The sequence below is a fragment of the Myotis nattereri genome (assembly GCF_964212035.1).
Source record: "Myotis nattereri genome assembly, chromosome: 17".
Lineage (NCBI taxonomy): Eukaryota > Metazoa > Chordata > Mammalia > Chiroptera > Vespertilionidae > Myotis > Myotis nattereri.
This window is the reverse complement of record NC_138092.1, coordinates 1,678,918-1,698,453: the sequence shown is the minus strand read 5'-3', so window position 1 is coordinate 1,698,453 and position 19,536 is coordinate 1,678,918. Positions and strand designations below refer to the sequence as shown.

The 19,536-nt window shown below is 58.9% G+C and overlaps 1 protein-coding gene across 6 annotated transcripts in view; it reads right to left on the bottom strand.

Annotated features, from left to right (window-relative positions):
• Positions 1-5,916: 5,916 nt before the first annotated feature.
• PTK2 (protein tyrosine kinase 2) overlaps positions 5,917-19,536 on the bottom strand; it is a gene marked incomplete at its 5' end in the record, with an annotated part of 91,781 nt that continues 78,161 nt past the window's right edge. For 4 of the 6 annotated variants that reach the window (XM_081111448.1, XM_081111449.1, XM_081111450.1 and 1 more), the window contains 6 exons: positions 5,917-6,932; positions 7,086-7,166; positions 7,710-7,865; positions 10,773-10,879; positions 11,169-11,208; positions 13,949-14,011. In XM_081111448.1, coding sequence (XP_080967574.1) covers positions 6,720-6,932; positions 7,086-7,166; positions 7,710-7,865; positions 10,773-10,879; positions 11,169-11,208; positions 13,949-14,011 — 660 coding nt within the window. In that variant the 3' untranslated portion in view covers positions 5,917-6,719. Of the gene's footprint in view, positions 6,933-7,085; positions 7,167-7,709; positions 7,866-8,864; positions 10,880-11,168; positions 11,209-13,948; positions 14,012-19,536 lie in introns of all 6 variants that reach the window. The other 2 variants (XR_013997088.1, XR_013997089.1) reach the window with 2 other exon arrangements.

Below are 19,536 nucleotides of genomic sequence, written 5' to 3'. Positions count from 1 at the left end.
GCGAGGGATCGGGAGGGAGGGGTGGAGAGAGGGAGGGGCGCGGGATGGGGAGGGAAGGGCGCGGGGAGGGAGGGGCGGAGAGAGGGAGGGGCAAGGGGACGGGGCGGGGCGAGGGATCGGGAGGGAGGGGTGGAGAGAGGGAGGGGCGAGGGATCGGGAGGGAGGGGCGCGGGGAGGGGCGCGGGATGGGGAGGGAAGGGCGCGGGGTGGGGCGAGGGATCCGGAGGGAGGGGTGGAGAGAGGGAGGGGCGAGGGATCGGGAGGGAGGGGTGGAGAGAGGGAGGGGCAAGGGGACGGGGCGGGGCGAGGATGGGGAGGGAAGAGCGCCGGGAGGGGCGCGGGATGGGGAGGAGCAGGTGGGAGAAGGAGGAGGGAGACGAGGCGCGCGCGTCTGGGGGTCGGGAGGGGACCCCGCGGGGCAGTGGAAGCTGGGCGGGCGGGGGATCCAGGGCTGGGGGCGGGCGGGGACTGGAAGGATGCTGTGAGGCGGGGAGTGGGAGGGACCCCTCGCAGCCACTCAGATGGGTGACGTGGCCTCGGGGCGGAGCGGGGCCGCTCGGCGTCACTGGCGGAGACTCGGGAGCAACACCAGGAAACAGCCTGGTCTCCCCGCCGCCTCCCGCGCGCCTGGGCAGCGGGTCTGGCTGCTGGGGGGGGGGGGCGTGGGGGGCGCACGACCCTCCCCACGTCATCCACCCGGACGGGGCACTTGGCCACGAAGCTGCCTGGTGCTGGACTCGCCCCGCATCCCAACCTGGCTTTTATTTTATTTTATTTTTTTATGTTATTAACGAAATCTGAATGTCGGGAGCTTGCTTCCGACCAGAGGGCGAACTTGACCGCGTCCGGCCCTCACACGACCACCTCGCCCCCAGCCAGGGCCCCCGCTGCTCCATGTGAACCGCTAGTGAACGGGGTTCGAAGGTGAGACCGTGGTGCGGGGGCTGGTGCCTGGCCGCAGGCTCCCGCTCGGCCTCGGCCCATAAGCGCGCGCTGCCTGCGTGTGGGGCAGGGCCCTTGTCCCTGCGGCCGAGCTGACTCGGAGGGGGAGGGCCCTGGCTGCCCGCAGCTCCGCACCCAGTAGGTCTATTGCTAGTTCTTTGCAACCTCAGGGGCATCCCCGAATAAGTGCAGGAAAGCCAGCCTTTCCTCCAGAGAGAAACACAAAGGGCATCCGTCTGCACCAGAGAAACCATCGCCAGGACCGCAGCGGCCCCCGGCGCGCCCTCCCCAGCCCTCCCCAGCCCTCCTCCCCCAGCACCCCTGCTCTCGCCGGGCCGGGGGCCTGAGCAGCCCCTCTTGCCCGGCAGCCGTCTCCCTAGATCACAGGTTTGGTCCGGTGCCTACTTGCTCTCTGGCTCCCGTCGGCACCGCGCGTGGTCCCAGCCTGTTTTCTTTGCAGAGCCCGGTGCCAGCCCTGCGGGGTGTCTCTGCCAGCCCCTTCCCCGGCTCCTTCGGGCCTGTTGTGAGCGTGGGTCTTGCCACCATCACTTTGAAAACCAGTGAGTGGCATCCTGAAGCGCTGGCCTGGGGGCCTAGCAGGGCAGAGCACAGCTGCGGGGGTCGGGGGACAGGCCTGGGCGCCATGTCATCAGGGATCAGCTCAGGGAGCCGCACTGTCCACAGGGGTCAGCCTGACGGCGAGCCCCGCCGGCAACAGTGTTGGGTGAAAGGCGCCACCGGCCACAGGTTCACTTATAAAACTTCCCAACCCTGGCCCGGCGGCGTGGCTCAGGGGCTGAGCGACGACCTATGACCCAGGAGGTCACGGTTCGATTCCCGGTCAGGGCACAGGCCTGGGTTGCGGGCTCGATCCCCAGTGCGGGGCGTGCAGCAGGCAGCCAATCCATGGTTCTCATCATTGATGTTTCTATCTCTCCCTCTCCTTACCTCTCTGAAATCAATAAAAAAAAAATATATATATATATTTTTAAAAAAGGTTCCAAACCCAGGCTCAGGGCTGTGCAATTGACAGTAAAAAGTAAAGACAAGGTAGTGGTTACCATGAGCGTCAGACTGATGGGCACGGGGTTGGGGGGGGGGGGCCTCTCCCCGGGTTGGCACGTCCCTCAAGCTGCATTAGTTTGGGGTACTTTTCTGTGCCTTCGCGGTATTTCACAAGGGAGACGTTTTCACGTGCCAGTCACGACTCTTGTCCGTGTTGTCCATGAACCTCCAGCCACGGCGCGAGAACTGTGACAGCGCGCTCCCTGCCTGCTAGGGCCCTGCCCTCTCTCCCCTTAGGCTCTCAAATACAAAATGACAACAGCCGACAGAACAGTGGCCATCTGGTGCGAATGAATGAAAATACCTTTTTTTTTTTGTCAGATCGGAAAATATATATATATATATTTGGTGTTAGCCTCAGACTGAGTGTGTGCGCCACCGGGTGAAGGCGGCCTGAAACCCCCGAGCGACCCAGACGCCTCGCCGGCGGCTGCTCCTGCGACCTGTGGCCTGTGGACACCGGGGAGAGCCGCCCGGGCCGCCGGGAGCCCTGCGTCCGAGCTCAGCGTGGGGCCCGCGCTCCTGTGCGGAAGGTCAGGCAACAGAGTATCGCCCGGCGCTTCTTTGTGTCGCTTCCCCGCCTCCAAGGACGCGCGCGACCCCTGTTGGTGGAGGGGCGCCATCGCAGCCCGGCCCGCCCGCCCGCGTCCCGCGGGGTCCTCCACCCGCCGCGGGGGACTGTCCCCCCGCGCCCGCCTCTCCCACCGCAGCCCCCCTCAGCCCCCACCCCCGCAGCTCCAGGGCCACAGCCACACCCAGTTCCTCCTTCCGACCTGCTCTTCCTCCCCTGTCCCTGCGTGGCCAGCGCTCACCATCCACGAAGACAACCCCAGGCCCCTGGCCTGGCTCCCGCAGACAGCGGTCCACTCAACCCACCGAATGGGGTCCTCGCCCTGCTGGCCGGACCGGCGCTAACCCCTCCCGCCGCGCCGCCTGCTCCTCCAGGCCTTCCTCCAACGCGGATGTTGACCCCACAGGACCGACTCGCGGGTCCCCTGGGGCCCAGTCTCTCTCCCTGGCACATTCACTGCTCTGTATTTTGGGGTCCCTATGCTAAGACTGCAGGGTCCCCCGCGCTGGTCGGCCCCAGGTTTGCACATGGGGCGCTGCGGTCCAGACCAGTAGCGCGCTGGGGAGGTCAAGAGAAGGGCTGGGGAGCCACAGCGCCCCCCTGTGGTCATCGTGCCCACAACGCTCAATCCGAGGCCCTTAGTTTCTTTTTAAACATGTTTTGTGGATTTTCTATTGATTTTGGAGAGGAAGGGAGAGGGAGAGAGAAGCACCATCAATCAATCGGCTGCGTTCTGCACGCCCCCCAACTGGGATTGGGCCTGCAACCCGGGTATGCGCCCTGTCTGGGAATTGAGCCATGATCTCCTGGTTCATAGGTCAACGCTCAGCCACTGTGCCACACGGGCCAGCAGGATGGACTTTTTGATAAAGGGTGCTGGGATAATGGACACCCACATGGGGAAAATGCATCAAAGCCCAACTCCAGGTGGATGGCAGACTACGTTTAAAAGCAAAACTGCTTTAGTGTGGCTCAGCAAGGTTGCTGGCGATTCCTGGTTAGGGCACATGCCCGGGTTGCAGGTTAAATGCCTGGTTGGGGGTGTGCAGGAGGCAGCCGATAGATGTTTTACTCTCACATCAATGTTTCTCTCCCTTTCTCTCTAAAAATCAATGTTGAAAAAATATGAAAAAAATATTTCAAAAATATGAAAAATATTAGAGGCCTCACACAACTTCAGGGTTTATTATAAAGCAACAGCCATGGGGATGGTTTGGCTCATGCAGAAAGGCATTTTCTGAGACTTATATTGAATGTTCTCTTATTTAGAGCCACCATGTGTCACCCGATATATTCAGAAAGGTTTGGGGACATAACAATATTAATTCATCTATACCACTGCCAATAAAATGTTTTTAAAATGGAAGTTTTAAAAAATCACTTCTTTGCATAAACTTATGTCAAACTCTTAGGGCTACAAAATTTAGTTCATTCAATTTATGGAAAACTACGCCCATGTCCCCCTTGTCAAATTACTCAGCCAAACACTTTTTTTTTAATTGATTTCAGAGAGGAAGGGAGAGGGTGAGGGAGATAGAAATACCCATCAGCTGCCTCCTGCACGCCCCCTACTGGGGATCGAGCCCACAACTCGGGCATGTGCCCTTGTCTGGAATTTAACCTGGGACCCTTCAGTCTGCAGGCCGACGCTCTATCCACTGAGCCAAACCGGCCACGACTGAGCCAAACAAACTTTTGATTAGAAGGCTGACTTCATTTTATAACTCAAATGCTAATAGGCACTTCCAGGAATATTACAGAATCTACTGAGAATTAGACCCAGGAATGAATGTCTTTTTTAAGACAGGCTCTAAAAGCAGTGCAGGTGAAGCCGACAGAGGGCTAAGGTAACTAATGTGCTTGGTACACAGTATGTTGGGAGCGCCAGGAGGCAGTCAGGGCCTCTAGCAGGACTGAGTTCCTAGCATCACCGTGGGACACGCACCTGGAGGGGCAGTCGGTACCGAGCCAAGACAGGCACGGCCTCCTGTGGTAAATGCGGGCGACTGCTGTGCTTTGGGCGTTTGAGATTCATTAAATGAGAATCAAGTATAAAAACCAAATAATTCCATTCATTTTGTCACTTGTCATGACTGGATTTTCTTATGGATTTAAAGAAATCTTAAGTAATTTAAGCAAACGTTTAAAAACAAAAAACCATTGCTCTGGCAGCTCACATCTCATGTTTGTTGTTGTTAATCCTCATCTGAGGATTTTTTCCATTGATTTTTTAGGAAGAGTGGAAGGGTGGGGGAGAGAAACAGCCATGAGAGAAAGACATTGATTGGTGCCTCCCACATGTGCCCCAACCAGGCTGGGGACCAACCCTGCAACCTGGTGCACGCCCTTGGCCAGGAACCCAGCAATAACCCTCAGTGTGCCAGCCGATGCCTGCCCGTTGAGCGCCCTCGCCAGCTGCTTGTTGCTGATGTTAAGTACTTGAGAAGATGAAGTAAAGATGAGGACTGACCGTGCTCATCCAACAGGGAAGAGGCGAGGGAAGTGTGAGCTGGGTTTCAGCTGCTGTATCCTGAGAAAGGTGGTGGGTCCAGAGCACACTGCAGCTGGACTCCAGGCATCGCCAATGCCACGGTGTCAGCTCCTGGGAGGGGCCTTCTCTCCCACCCGGGACATACCAACCAGGAGGAGCCCTGAGGAATGGCTGTCATAGCGGGGAGGGAGGAGGACCCTGGCTGCTAGCGAGTGGAGGCCAGGCAAGCTGCTAAGCTCCCCGCAGTCCACAGGGCGGCCCCACTGCGAGCCCTGGTCACGTCCGGGGCACTTCACCTCGGACCCCGCTCATCTTAGCCTCCCTGTGGCCTCTGTGAAGAGGAGGAAACGGACTCGGAGGCCGAGAACGCCAGAGAAGAGAGCTCAGAGGACGGCAGCGACCTGGTCCAGATGGAGTCAACGTCACAAAACCTGCAGGAACTGGTGTGCACACAGGAAACCCGGATTCACCCGGATATTTCCTCCAAGCCCCCCATCTGGACGCCCTGGTCCCGGGCGGATCCTCCGATCCCGTCCTAGCTGCCCCGCCCACGGCCAGGGCGGGTTTGGGAGACACCTCCCCAGTGGCCTCAGGAGGAGGGCGGCCCTGAGGCAGGAACACCAGGACACCAGCCCCGCCCGGGCTGCCCTTGCTGGGGACAGTGAACAGGGTGCTTCGGACCCGGCCGTCTCTCCCTGGCAACAGCCTTCCTGGTCTGCAGGCCAGGAAAGAGGGAACGGACACACTGACTGAGAGCGTTCCCACGTGTGGCTTCACCTGACACGTCACCCGGAAACCTGTAAATGGTGTGAAGGAAAAGAAAGAGAAAGGCCACTGCACCGAGCCCTTACTGGTAACACCTGTTTAATAGGTCAAAGTCACTGTACAGTTCAGTATATTCTTCCTGAGAATAATTTATATCCCCCAGCAAACTACGGGAGGTGCAGTTCTCCAAGGGCCTGCTGCCCCCGGGAAGACACACGAGGAAGGTTAGTACTCCGGCGGCGGCTGAGCAGTCAGCATGGCTTTCCTCTTTCTGTATAAATTATAGAAAAGGGCACGGGAGGCTCAGAGCCTGCGCAGGGCCGCCGGGGGCGCTGGCACAAGCGTTTTGCTGGGAACACGGCTGCGGCGCGTGATTCTGTGAAGAGTCCGTGTGCCCTGCAGCTGTTCCCACCGCACCTCCCAGACGCCGCGAGAGCAGGAGGCCGAGGCGCAAGGGCTGTGGTGCTTTTTCTAAAATGCCTTCGTCTTCCAGACACGGCGCTCAGCCTCGCCCTCCGTGACGTGGTGGCAGCGCGCGCAGCCGAAGGGCGTGCTGCCCACAGCGGGGTCCAGTCCGCACACTGTTCTGGGGCCCCTCCTCCTCTTCTCGCTTCCAGCGAGTCTGGCCATTTCCTACCACAGTCTCTGCACGACCCTAACAGCTTCTCCCGGACAGTTTCACTCTTAGAAAAATGCCACATTTTGGATCCGGACTTTTCTGAACACCATGATTCAAGAAACAGAACAAAAAATGAGCCCAAATCAAAATGTGGTTGAACGCATGAGCGATCATCCACCAGCTGCCAGTCAGAAGCGCTGGCGCCGGGGCTGCCCCGGAGGCGGCCCTGCTGCTGGTGCACGGAGTGTCGGGAGCGCGGGCTCCGCTCAGTGCGGCCTCGCCTGCCCCAGCATCTTCAGTCTGGCCTGGTCAATGACGTCCAGCAGGTTCTTGGCGTCCACGGCCAGGGCGTGCGCGGCCGTCAGCATCTGCTTCTTGTACTCCTGCTGCAGGCTGGTGAGGACGTGCTGCTGGGCCAGCCGCATCTTGCTGATGAGCTCGCCCAGGTCCGAGTTGAGCAGCTTCTGGGCCATCTCGACCTGGAGGCACAGGAGGGGAGCCACAGGGAGCTGGTCAGGGGCTCGCCTCAGCTGGGAGGGTCCCTGCACAGCCAGGAGCCCGGCAGTTTCCGCAGCAGCAGCGTGGACCGCCCCGTCCCGCCCACGAGCCCAGAGCAGGCGAGCCGGGCCTACCTCGCGGTGCGTGCTGGCCGGCAGGCCAGGGATGGTCTCGTCCACAGTGGCCAACAGCGTCCGCAGGGCCAGGCCGACTTCCTAAGAGACAGGACCAGTCAGGTCACACAAGGCCTCACACACAGCACCAAGCTGTCCTCCAGTTACGACATTTCTGTGTTTCTTTCCCTCTTTCCCTGAGCCCCACCTTTTAAGTTCTGAGGCAAGTTCTCCCCAAAGATTCCGATCTGATACCAGGGCTCAACTACCCTGGGGCACGGGGTGCGGAGCAGACACTCGCGTGAGGAAGGTCCGGGGAGAGCAGGGCTGGAGCGCCTGGTACTCCCATCCCCACTACGCCGCCGTCTGCCTGCCCTCGGGGTCAGACGTGCCACCTGCCGGTGCCGGCGAGGGCGGGCGGCACACTCCTCAGCGCTCCCTGAATCCCTTCTCCCCCCGGTACTTCCTAGGGCCCAGGAGGCCGGCAGAGGTGTCAGGACTGCCACAGGCCTCGCTGGCCAGTCCTCATGCCCGGCAGCCACTGTGGGACGCCTGCGCTCCAGGACATCCCACCCGGCGCTGGGGCCGGAACCGCCACCTGAGGTGAGGACACCTCCGCTGGGACGGGCGTGGGGACGGCCTTACCTTCACCATGGGCACGTACTCCTCGGGCGGGGCGGGCTGGATCTTGCTGGACATCTCGATGACCGCCTTCACCAGGCCCGTCACGTTCTCGTACACCCTGTCATTGGAGCGGTCCAGGTTGGCCGTGGGTGGGGGGCTGATCTCCTGGGGCTGCAGCTGCCAACACAGAAGCCAGTTACTTTCTGCGTCCGGGGGGGGGGGGGGGGGGCCACGGGTCTCGTCAGGGAGGGTCTTTAAGAGAGATCAAAGCAGACTGGAGACGGACCCTCTTGTTCTATGGGGTCAGTGCACTCTGGGGTGACACTGACGTGACTCCAAGTGACCCATCCATGAGGTCCTCCTCTTCTGACTTTGAGCTCAGTTAAAGGAAATGAGGTGGAATCACACACGACACTAAGAAGCCTGATTCTCCCAGAGAAGCGATTCGATGCCCAGAATCATTCACCCAGGGAAGCGTGCGCACAGTGCCCGCGGGCGTTCAGGGGGCTGCTCGGGGCCGAGCGCTCTGCATTGGACCAGCAGCGCCCACGTGGCCTGAGTTCTGCAGCAGCGACTCCATGGCGCAGCCGGCACCTCGGGCCGCCTAGTGGGGAGCTTTCCTGGCAGGTGACAGAGCGGACACCATGTTTGCAGACGCAGCTCAGGTGAAGCCGGCTGGTGCCGGAGCCCAACGCGGCGCTTCCGGGGAGCGGTGGCTCAGCCCTCATAGGCAGGGGCCCGTGAGGTGGCCGCCCGCACCGGGCACCGAGCTACACAGGCCTCTGGGGAATCTTCCAGGGTCTTTAACAGTAAACGCTGCCCTGGGCCCCACAGCACAGCTCTGCGTCTCTCCAGAGACTCAATTCAGCACAAGTCTGGGCCCCAGACTCTGCTGCGTGGGCTCGGCTGCAGCACGAGGCGCCCTTTCTGAGCCCTCAGGCCGCCTCTGCTCAGGGAGCCTGGAACTCAGGGTCCCCATCTGGGCTTGAGACGGAAAAGGACCGTAGTCCAACCCTGCAGAAGGGCTCCTGTCTCTCGCTCTGGGAACTACAAATGCTGTTGCTGATATGAACCAAGCACAGGAGTCCCCTAGGCCCCCCGATTTCTGGTCCAGTCACATGCAGAGCGCTGGGTGTGATACAGAGCTGGACAGACACACAGACAAGATGTGCTTACCCTCCACGGCTATTGTTGAACGGAAGGTGAGGAAAGGTTAGAGGGATTATCAGAGAGAGGGAAAAAAGAAAAACAGTATTAATACAGGCAGCAGACAAACCCCGTAAACACACGAGCGGGCCAGCAGGGGAGCAGGAGCCCGTCGGCCGGCTCTCAGCGGCGGCGTCAGGGCAGAGCCGCGGCACCGCCCAGGCACCGCAGTCAGGGGGTCTGCCACGCACACGCCTGTTTCCACAAAATAATCGTGGAAACAACATGCAAAGCCCGAGAAGGAAAACCTGTCAGCTGTGCCAGAACCAAAAGAATCAGGGCCTTCAAAAAGGGGGAGCAGGTTGCTTGGGACCCCTGAGCCACCTGGGCCTCCGAGTGACTCAAAGGAACCGCACCCCTGCCCCGAGCCCCAGCCCCCGCAGTGCACTCGCGGACCGGGCTGGGCTTAAAGACGTTAGGAGCCTATTTTAAAAACAAAAACAGAAACCCTTCTTTTGAAGCAAGTCTTACGGTTCGGTTCCTTAAACTCGTCAGTTGACTTAATGTTTTTCTCTGCAGCCTGAAGCAGGCGACCCCAGGAAAGCTGACAGGAAGTGGGGCCCTGTCCCCTCCTCACAACTGTCTGAAGCAGAGCCCAGGCTGTTCAGGATTCTGCACGTCTCAGCCCCGTCTGCCCTGTGCTGTGGGGACACGAGGGGGTCCCCCGGGGCGGCAGTGCCCTGCAGGGCCCTGGGAGGGCGGGACCCGTGTGGCCGTGACGAGGCGAAGGGGCTCCCGAGGAGCCGCGCCAGCAGCATCGGCTGGAGCAAGCAGGGCCGCGTCTCCGCTGCGCTGCCTTTGCCACACCCGCCACAGCGGCCGGCGCCGCGAGGGACCCTCGCAGTGACACCTCCAAGCGAGAGGGGGACGACGTCTGTTACTGGTTTCAAGGCCGTCTGACGGGTCACGCTCCCTCCAGCTGAGGTCGAGCGTTTCTGTGGCCAGTCGTGCTCTCGGCTGATGTGCTGGCCAGCGGACGGGACACACCCTTCCCACTCACCGCTCACCCTGCTCCCACATTAAGGACACACGCTATTCTGGTGGGACTTGACTTGCTTAACACCCTACGTGAGGGCTTCTTCACATGCCACGCCTGTCTACCGCCACTGCCACGGTGAGGGCGACCGTCAGGGCCCCTGGCCTGTCACACCGGCCACTGGGAAGTGTGCTCCGAGGCTTATGAACACGGACGCTGCGCATTAGCCCGATCCCGCCCTCTCAGTGTCAGGGACCCACGTTTGGCAGGGCTGGGGGCTGTGTCCCCTTTTCTCCTCCTGGTGGACACCTGCTGTGGTGCCAGCAGGGCCGCTGAGCGCCACGTCCCGCAGAGGGACACCCCGTACATGGCACCACAGCGGAGAGCCTCACCCAGGGCCCCGCGAACCCTGACGCCAGGGCCTGCTCCTGCCCCGGGCGGGCGGGGGGAGGGAAGGTTTGGAGCCATAGCTCCTGGGCGTCAGCGCCTGAGCCTCGGGTCCCTTGTCCGGCGGCTCCATGCAGCGCAAGCCGCCTTCCAAAGGCCGCTCTGCGGGGGGACACGGCGGCCCTTTCCCTCAGCCACTGACAAGCTTGGAGATTGGCCTGCAGGTCGCCCCGGTGTCCTGACTTAACTGGTTTTGAAAACCAGAAGCCACCTAGCACTTTCGCCCAAAGCAACACTCTGCCTGACGAGAGAAGACGTGTTTAGAAAGTCAGGGTCTGAGTGAGGCCCCAGGTCTGTCCGAGAGAGAAACGGGAAAGTTTCTGGTAAAGCGTGTTCCTGCCTCTCAGAGGGTTTGGAACCACCCCAAGCTGCAGCCCACGGCGATGCCGCCCAGGCCCCGCCCTCAGCACAGGCTCATCCGCCAGAGCCCCGAGCAGAGCCAGCTCCTCGCCCACCTTGACGCCCTCGTTGTAGCTGTCCCCGGGGCTGCTGAGGCTGGCAAGGCTGCCCAGGTGGCCAGGGGCTCCGGGGCGGGGTGGCTTCTTTGGTGGAGCTGCAGGATCTGGAAAAGGGAACGAGTCTCATTAAGTAACACGCCTTCACAGAGCACATGTATACATACACACACACGCACGCACACACACGTGCAGCCCTACTGGTGCCTGGTACGAGATTCCCTCTCCAGCCTTCTCGGCATGGGCTGCATTTGGGAGCCACCACAATCGCCGTGGCTTGTAGAGGGGACCGTGATAGAAAACCACGAGGTATTCCAAAGCTCAGAAACGTATACATCAAACCCCGCTCCCTCCATGTCATACAAAATTCTTGATGTCATCTCTTTCTCCGCTTACCCGGCTTCCCCACCGGCTGGTAGATGTGCTGGTTTCCAGTCTGCGGGGACAGAAAGGTCAGTCAGCGCGGCAGCGTCACAGCAGGGTCACGGCCGCCCGCCCTCACCTGCCACCCGCCCTGGAACACGGGTGCTGAATGCTGGCTCCAAACACCACCAAGACAAGGGGCCGGCTGCTGTGGCCTCCGCTGGGGAGGGGGAGGCAAATGAGCGAGGAATGTTACCAGAGGGGGACAGAAGGGCTGCGACAGAGCAAGCCTGGGGACAGCGACGACCCATTTACAATCCTCCTGAAACCCCGCCAGGGTGTCGGACATGGTGGTCAGCTTCCGTGCCCCGGCTCTGCGCTCAGAAAGCTCCGCCCCCTGACGGCTCCGAGTGCCGTCCTGACAATGTTTGGCGCCGGGAGTCTACACACCCAGGTGCCACGTTGTCCTCGTCTCCCGAAGCCCTGCGTGTGCCGGGACCAGTTGGGAAGGCAGTTAGTTCCTGGTGGCGGGCGGGTCATCACTATGACAACCTCCCCCAGGCCGCTCAAGGCAAAGAAGGACCTTCAGAAGCGTCCCCTGTGGAGAGACTGTCCTTGCTCTTTACAGGAGTCACCTGGCTGGTCTCTGTCCTAGAGGCCCCTCGAAAGTGCACGCAGACGCCAAGCCCTCGGAGCCGGAGCTGCTGGGCAGCACTGCCGCTCACCTGCGGGAGCTAACACCTGCCCGCTCCGGGCACACAGCGGTGGAGGGAGCGGCACAGGCAGCAGCAGCCGGGGAGGGTTGTGAGCAGGCCGGGCCCAGTGACAAAGGAGCTGGGGCTGGAGGGACCTGAAGGTCAGGCCCTTGAGAACGTGACCTCTGCGCAGACTGGGGTGGGGAGCGGAGGCGTGAGAGGCCCAGGTGGCCAGAGCAGCTGCGGAGGAGTGAGCGGCCCAAACTTTAGAAACAGACACAGCTGTGCTGCCCCGGCCGTAACATGCACACATTTTAAAAGGTTTGAAACACAAAGAATGTTCTGGTTGATTCCTAGGTAGCAGGAAAGTTCAACAAACTAGAATGTTCTATTCTCAGAACATTCTGGATGTGTTCAGCAGTGCCAGCATAAGGCACTGTGCTAGGCAGCTGCACAGCTTTGCCTGGAAGGGCAGGCCTGCAGGAGCCCCTGCCTTCGGAGCGTGATGGACTGACTGTGGCCCCGTGCTCTGGTGGGACGTGTGGCCAGCTGGGGGCCCTGGAGGACGCACTCGCTGTGAGAGGCTTCCGTTTCCCATTTGTAAACTGAGGCTAACAGCTCACAAAATAACTGTGCTGCCAACCTGGGTCCTAGTTTGGGATCCAGATCGCTTTACTCTTTACACAAACTGAGGGGTCATGTCCCCTGGCCGGTCCTCAGCGCTCGGAGAGCTCAGGCCGATGGCGAACCCACCGCTTTCCCGCCGAAGGGCTGCCCGGCAGCCTCAGCAGCTGCTCAAAGCCTGAGGGAGGCGCCAGCAGGGGGCAGGCCACGGAGCCGCCGTGAGCTGAGGACACGGTGCCGTGTGCGTCAGCCCCAGGAAGGGAGCAGCCACAGCCAACACCGCATGCGGCGAGTGAAGAGGCCGCCCCGCCAGCTGGCCGCCTGGCGTCTGACCCTGCAGCGGGCAGCTCTGGGCGCATTTCCCACCAGCCTCGGTTTACCCACCTGTGGGTGGGGGTGCTGAGGACGCAGTGTGGGGACAGGACACATGCAGCACAGCACCCTGCAGGACTGAGCGCCTCCCCCACCAGGACGACCCACTCTTCCTGTCGCCCAGGCCTGGTGCAGCCAGTGCTATGAGGTCACGCGTGGCCCCTTCATGTGTCACCGTGTCACGGAGTGTTTCTGACTCTCCCTCAGCCGGCCTAACTCCTCAGTTATTCGTTCCTTCCACACACTGTCTGTGCAGTGTCACAGGGAGCCCAGCGTTCTTCCTCCTCACCAAGCCCCTCTGGTCATGTCCTCGCAGCAGGTCCCGGGACGAGCCTCGCTCTATGATCCAGGACAGAGTGCTCGTCGCACAGGAGGAAGGGGCACGTGTCAGGTGGCGGGCGGATCACCTGACTCCGTGCTCATGAACTAAGGACGCCCACCTGCCTGCAGCGCCCGCCGCACTAGCGCCTTCCCGGGCTGACACTGAGCACGCCTCCAGGCCCCCCTCAGGGCAGCTGGCGTCCCAGTTCGGATGGGACAGCTCCCGGCCTGTGTGCGTGTGTCCGATGTCAGCCAATGGCTTCTGCCTCACGGAGCTGCTAGGGTGGACACTGGCCCCACACGTCTGCCACCTGGCAGGCGCAAGGCTCCTTTTCACTGGGAGCGAAAGCGTTGAGAGAAACCTGTGTTTATTTTAACCAGACACCTGCTGATGGAAGTCCTAACGAAACAATTTTAGCTGCTCTCCCAAAGCCCAGGGAAGAATCCTAGCAGGTTCTAAAGCCATTGGGATGAGTCATAAGCTGGCTCTTTAAAGAGAATGCCAGGCATTTCCCCTGACAGCACCCCGAGGGAGACCCTCCCCTGCAGCCAGTGCTGTGACGGACTGCTGCAAGCGGGCAGGGGGAGCGTGAGGACGAGCGGGCACAGGAGCATCAACGTTAGTGCGTGTCCCGTTCTCAGGGCGCAGAGCCAGCTGCCCACGGAGGAGACGGCACTGGTGGCGGGTGGAGGCCTCCGCGTCTGGGCAGGGACCGGGGTGCGGGACTACAACAGCCACTTCACCCACAGAGTGGACGGCTGGGTTCATGACAAGAAAACGACAGCCCACGTCCTGCTTACCGGGCCCTGGAGACTCGCATCCTCCCTGTCCACGCTGCCTCGGGAGAGCCGCACATCGGGTTTCTGAAGTGAAAACAGAACCAAACAGCTTCAGTCTGGGTTCTTAAGTTCCTTCCTTTTATAACATACCTGTCCTCGACTAAGGAGAGTAGATAGGTCCCCAGTTTTGGAAAAATTCTCAAAAGCCAGAGACGACAATCCCTGGCCGGAGGCCCACAAAGCCGCTGGCTCACAAATAGGATTGGGCCCGCCCCGGAGCTGCCCGGCCGCTCCTCGCAGCAGCAGGCGAGCCTCCCTCTGCACCAGGGAACCACCAAGAAGAGGCGCAGCGCACTTCCTGCGCCCGAGTGAGCTGCATGGACAGCAGCAATGGTCCGATAAGTTTCCCACAAGCACCCAGAATACAGAGCCCAAACGGAGAGCCCTGGGTGTCACCAATACTAGCATAAAGGCTGGCTCCACCCCACCGGGCGGCAGCCTCCAGCCGCCAGCGCGCCGCCCGCCACACTGCCACCCTCCCGGGCCCACTGCTCCCAGGGAGCCCTGAGACCGGGCAGTGACCGCTCCCCGCCAGACCAGAGCGAGCTGCTGCGAGCCCGCTGTGCAGCTCTGCACCTGGCAGGGCCGGCGCCCAGGACGCAGCCACAAGCACTGGCTGGGGGCGATGGAGAAAGGACTTGGTCTCACTCTTCCTTTAACCCAGTGGTTCTCAACCTTCCGGCCCTTTAAATACTGTTCCTCATGTTGTGACTCAACCATAAGATTGTTTTCGTTGCTCCTTCATAATTGTAATGTTGCTACTGTGATGAATCGTCATGTAAATATCTGATATGCAGGATGGTCTTAGGCGACCCCTGTGAAAGGGTCGTTCGACCGCCAGAGGGGTCGTGACCCACAGGTTGGGAACCGCTGCTTTAAATGCACAAAAGGGCAACACCACCACAGAATTCCCACCTTACTGAATTAATATCGGCACATCACTAAGTTATCGCCACTTCAGGTGTCAAATAAACCAACACCTCTCCTGTGAGTGGAACATTTGGGCGGTTTTCACGTTCAGTGGTGTAAGCAGGCTGTGGGGGACGCCTTTGTGTACCCACCTAGCTAAACCCCCGGTCACTCCCCGGGACAGAGTTCTAGGAAGGGAATGACTGAGTCAGAGGTTTCAACATGGGAAAGTTCTGGGATAAGCTGCCCAACTGCTCCCAGCTGTGCCACCTGCCGGGTGTGCGTGAGTCTCTCCCACCAGCCCCCGTGCTGTCACTCCAACTCCATGAGCAAAACGCTGCGCTGCTGGGGTGCGCCCCCCTTTCTGGAAGAGAACACCTGTTTCTCTCACTAGACGCTCGGCCCTGAGGTCAGAGGCCCTGGCAGCGGCTCCCCGCTGGGCTCCATTAGCTGGTGCGGCTCGGGACAACCGGTGGGGAAGAGCCACCTGCACGACGCCCCCAACCCACCCTCACCTGTGAGACGGACCCCACGTGTGCCTGGCACAGCAACGCACACGTGCCAGGTGCTCAGTAAACAGGCCCAGGCAGACAGGCCCCGCCGGCGCTCACTCAGGTCACAGGCATCAGTGAGCAGCTTCTACCTGCCGGAGGCATTTTATTTCCTTTTTTACTGCGATGAGAGCAACTTGAGTTCATGGTTTGCTGACAGACTAAGGAGCTGTATTTCATGTACTTAGAAGAATTACCAATTTTCTTCCCATGTAAATCACATGAAATGCCATGTTTTTATTTCTTTATATCTAATAGTTCTCTAAGGTGTACTTTCCCAGAGTCGGGATTTCAGTTGTAAGAGAAAGGTCTTCACGTGCGTCCGCTGTGAGTGAGTGGACATGACCGAGCTCCCCGCGGGCCGACAGTGCCTGAGCAGAGCCAGGCCCGCCTGGAGCAGCGGCCGCAGAGACAAGAGAGGGCTCTCTCTGCTCCCGGGTGAGGCCAGTCTCCCGTTCACCCCACAGGACACTCCAGACCTGAGGACAGGAACGGTCCGATAAAGGAGGCAGTTCAGCTGACACACCAACAGGTACAGACCTAACGTTTGGGCTATCTGGTTATTTTCCCCATAGTGCACGCATCTTTGTTTTTTATTAGGTACAACATTTATGACAAAGTGTACAAATGTGCATTTTCATGTATGTGTCCCTGCCTAACACACCACCCAGATCAGGACAACCCAGCAGGCTCCCGCCCGCCCCTGCCCAGTGGACACTTGCCTCCACCTGGACACAGGGACGAGTGGCTGAGCTTCACGTACGGACTCATGTGCGCCCGTGTGTCTGCACCTGGTGGTGCCCATCTCCGAGACGGCCCCTGGCTGCCCACGTGAGGCAGCACAGCACCTGCTGTGTGAATCTTGCTTATTTCACCAGCAAGAGGCAGGTGGGTTCCCTCCAGTCCCTGGCACCACATAGGGGCTGCTACCAACAGGCTCCTGCGAGCGGGCACGTGCACTCCCTCTGCTCAGCAGCAGTGATTGCCAAGGCTCTTTTGAGGTCCTAGGAACACGGCCACCCACAGGTCCACTTTGGTCTTGACTCCCCCATCACTATCCCTCTAAACACTTCAAATTCAGACTTTCACCTCCAAGTCCCGCCGCCTTGAACTATACTACTTCGCCTTCAAACCTGCACCTGATGTGAGGAAGCAGCATAGGGGGATGTGGCCTGGCCCAGAGCCAGAGCCAGAGCGATCAGCAGTGCGGTCTGCTGACGGGCTGTCCTGGGTCGGCCCTGAGAGGAAAAACAGCTCAAATATGTACTTCCTGCCTGAGGACACAAAGCAGGCTTTATGGAGGCAGCCGTCCTCACTTTAAAATTAGACTTCTGTCTTGAGCCCAGGATCACATCAGAAAACTCCTGTGCGCGTAGTGACAAAAATAAGGAACAAAGGCGCTCTGTCTGTAAGGCACGCCCACCCGGGAAGAGTGCTGGGAACAGCCTGGGACTGAGCTCTCTCACAGCCCTGCATTCTGCTGGCTCGGAAAGGACACCAGCTGAGCTGGGATGGGAGAAGGGAGTGGGCCTGCCACCACACACAGGTGCCGCGGGTCCCAGCTGTGTGACCAGGGGCAAGAGGCTGCCACTGCAAGAACCTGTGCTAACGGACGCATACATCCGGGGGTCCTGGCACACCACAATCTTCAAGGAAAGGCAGGAGCTACTATTAACAACTAGTGTCCTGGTGCACAAATTTGTGCACACTAGAAGGAAATTAATTAGAGGAAATATTTTAATATTGCTATTCACCCTTTCGCTATAATAGAAGTGTCAACCAAATTCACGATCGACAATGACAGATGGAAATACACACATGCGATTGGTGCCAGTGAGAGCTTTATATGTATTAGGCATGCACGAGTCAACTTAGCCTTTTATAGATATAGAATAAGTTTGCTTAATTAGACCTGCTTCCTGATGTAGCTAAACTTTTCCCAGCCCAGTGAAGCACCACAACTTCTCTTTCAGGTAATTGTCAGCAACACAGCAGTAAATATCAACACGAAGCAGATTATTATTGTAGATCACGCAGGGAGAACCAAGGGTAAAATATTTAACTGCAGCAGTGTTTGACTATATTCTGTGCAGTGAGAAAACCTGAAGTCATTTTCAAGGCCCACCATTTCTTACTTCTTTTCAGTTGGGTCAAGTTTCTAAACTTTCTAAATCTGTTTTCTGGCTAATGAAAAGAAAATAGGATTCCACTGAGTCTCCTGTCTACCTACTCCAGGACTTCTGTGAGGATCAAATGAGATGAGGCACGGGAAAACGCTTCACAGACATTTGGGTAAAGTGAAAAATGTTTGCACCTGGCTGTAAAGCAAGTCGTGTTCCTGGGCTGAAGAAACTCCAAGGAGGCTAGTCACAACATTGCTACATGACATCATTACCTGGCACCCACAGCAACCGTTTCTGGGCTGGGCTGGGCTGTGGGCCGCATTTTGTGCTATGGGGTCTCAGCAGCATTAGCTGCGATTTGGTGGGGTGTCACTCGGGGTGGTGGCGGGGCCTATGTCCCACTTGGGGGAAGCCGAGTGTAGCTTTGTCAGCACCAGGTCTGTGGTGCCGTTTCTGTGTAAATGGCCAGTGTGCATCTTGGCAGCTCCTGCGTTGAGCATCAGCCCCCTGGTGGTCAGTGTGTGTCATAGCGACCGGTTGGATGGTCAATGGACACTTAGCATATCAGCCTTTTATATATGTAGATGACCATGCAATCGCGTTGAGTCCTGAAAGTGGGATCTATTTGAAAAAATCTGGTAACTATGACTGAGAAAGCAACTTTAAGAGTTAATTTTTCAAGTAGAAACCCGACTCTTTGTCCAGGCTGCATAATTGATGTCACTGGGGGGCAGCACTGCTCCCCAAGCAGTCTGAGGACCAAGGTGGGGCGGAAATGATCTGTTACCAGGCCAGGAGGAGACAGAACAGAAGACAAGAATCTTTAGAAATTTCTAGAGCAATCTGGAATAGTGTTAGGTCTGTTGAAGTTGATAATAAAGAAGTGTGGCTTGTATGTTGTATATCTTTTTGAAAATTTCCCCTTTTTAGTGAGTGGGTTTTATTTTACTTAGCCAGGGCAGCAGGCAGGCGCACAACAGCTTGGACAACACCAGAGGCTGGCCTGCCTCGTGGACAGCAGGACAAGCCTGCCCTGGAAAGTGCCTCGCCTAAAAGGCGGCACTGACGACTCTGAGGCTCTGCGTCCTGGGGACACAGGGCACTCACACTCCAGGGGCTGTTAGCTACCTGCTAACAAGAGAGAGTGGAGGTTTCCACAAAACAGCCAACCAATCCAATAAAAGGCTCTGCAACTCCTGAATGAGCAATCCCCTCAGGGCTCCTCTGCAGAAACCGTTTGAGTGTGGCCAAACTCTTACTCCTCCTCTTCCTTAGCCTGGGGTCAGGAGCGGGGAAGGCACCCTGGGACTGTCTGCAGGAACGCTGTGTCATAGCAGGAACTGTGACACATGACCTAGGAGTCTAGGTCCTCATCAGTGCAGCCCATGGCAGCTATGGAGCTCAAACTGAGGAAGAGAGAGAAAAGCCCTTTGGAAATTAATGGGGGCTCCTCCCTCCACTGCTTCCATGTCACCCTCATCCCTCTACGAGGAAAGCATTACCCGCACCGTATGGCGGGCGCCAAGTACTTCACAGGCTAAGAAATTCAAGCATAAAGAGAGAAAACAATGCAGGGTCCTAGTAACAAGGATTTTTAATTCTCCGAAGTCTAGGTTCTTTCTCGTAATGCTGTCTGAAAGGAGAGTCAGGATGGCAAGGACCCTCTGAGTGACAAAATGTTGTTTTCCCACCACCGCCAGGCCCTGCCCCCCCCCCCCCCCATGGCCTGAGGCCCGTGTGGTCTGTCCCCCTTCACTCCTGCGCTCTGGCCTCTATGGTTGTCTTTCCGACCCTCGGACGTACTTGGCTCCTTCCCAGCTCGCCTGGGGTCCTTGCACTTGGCGTGCCCTCTCCCTGGCATGTTCCTCCCCAGATCCTCTGGGGCTGTCGCTCTTGTCCATTTAGCTGCTCAGCCTCCCCAGTGGCCTGGGGGCTGTCCCTCCCCTCTGCTCTCTGCCACAATCGG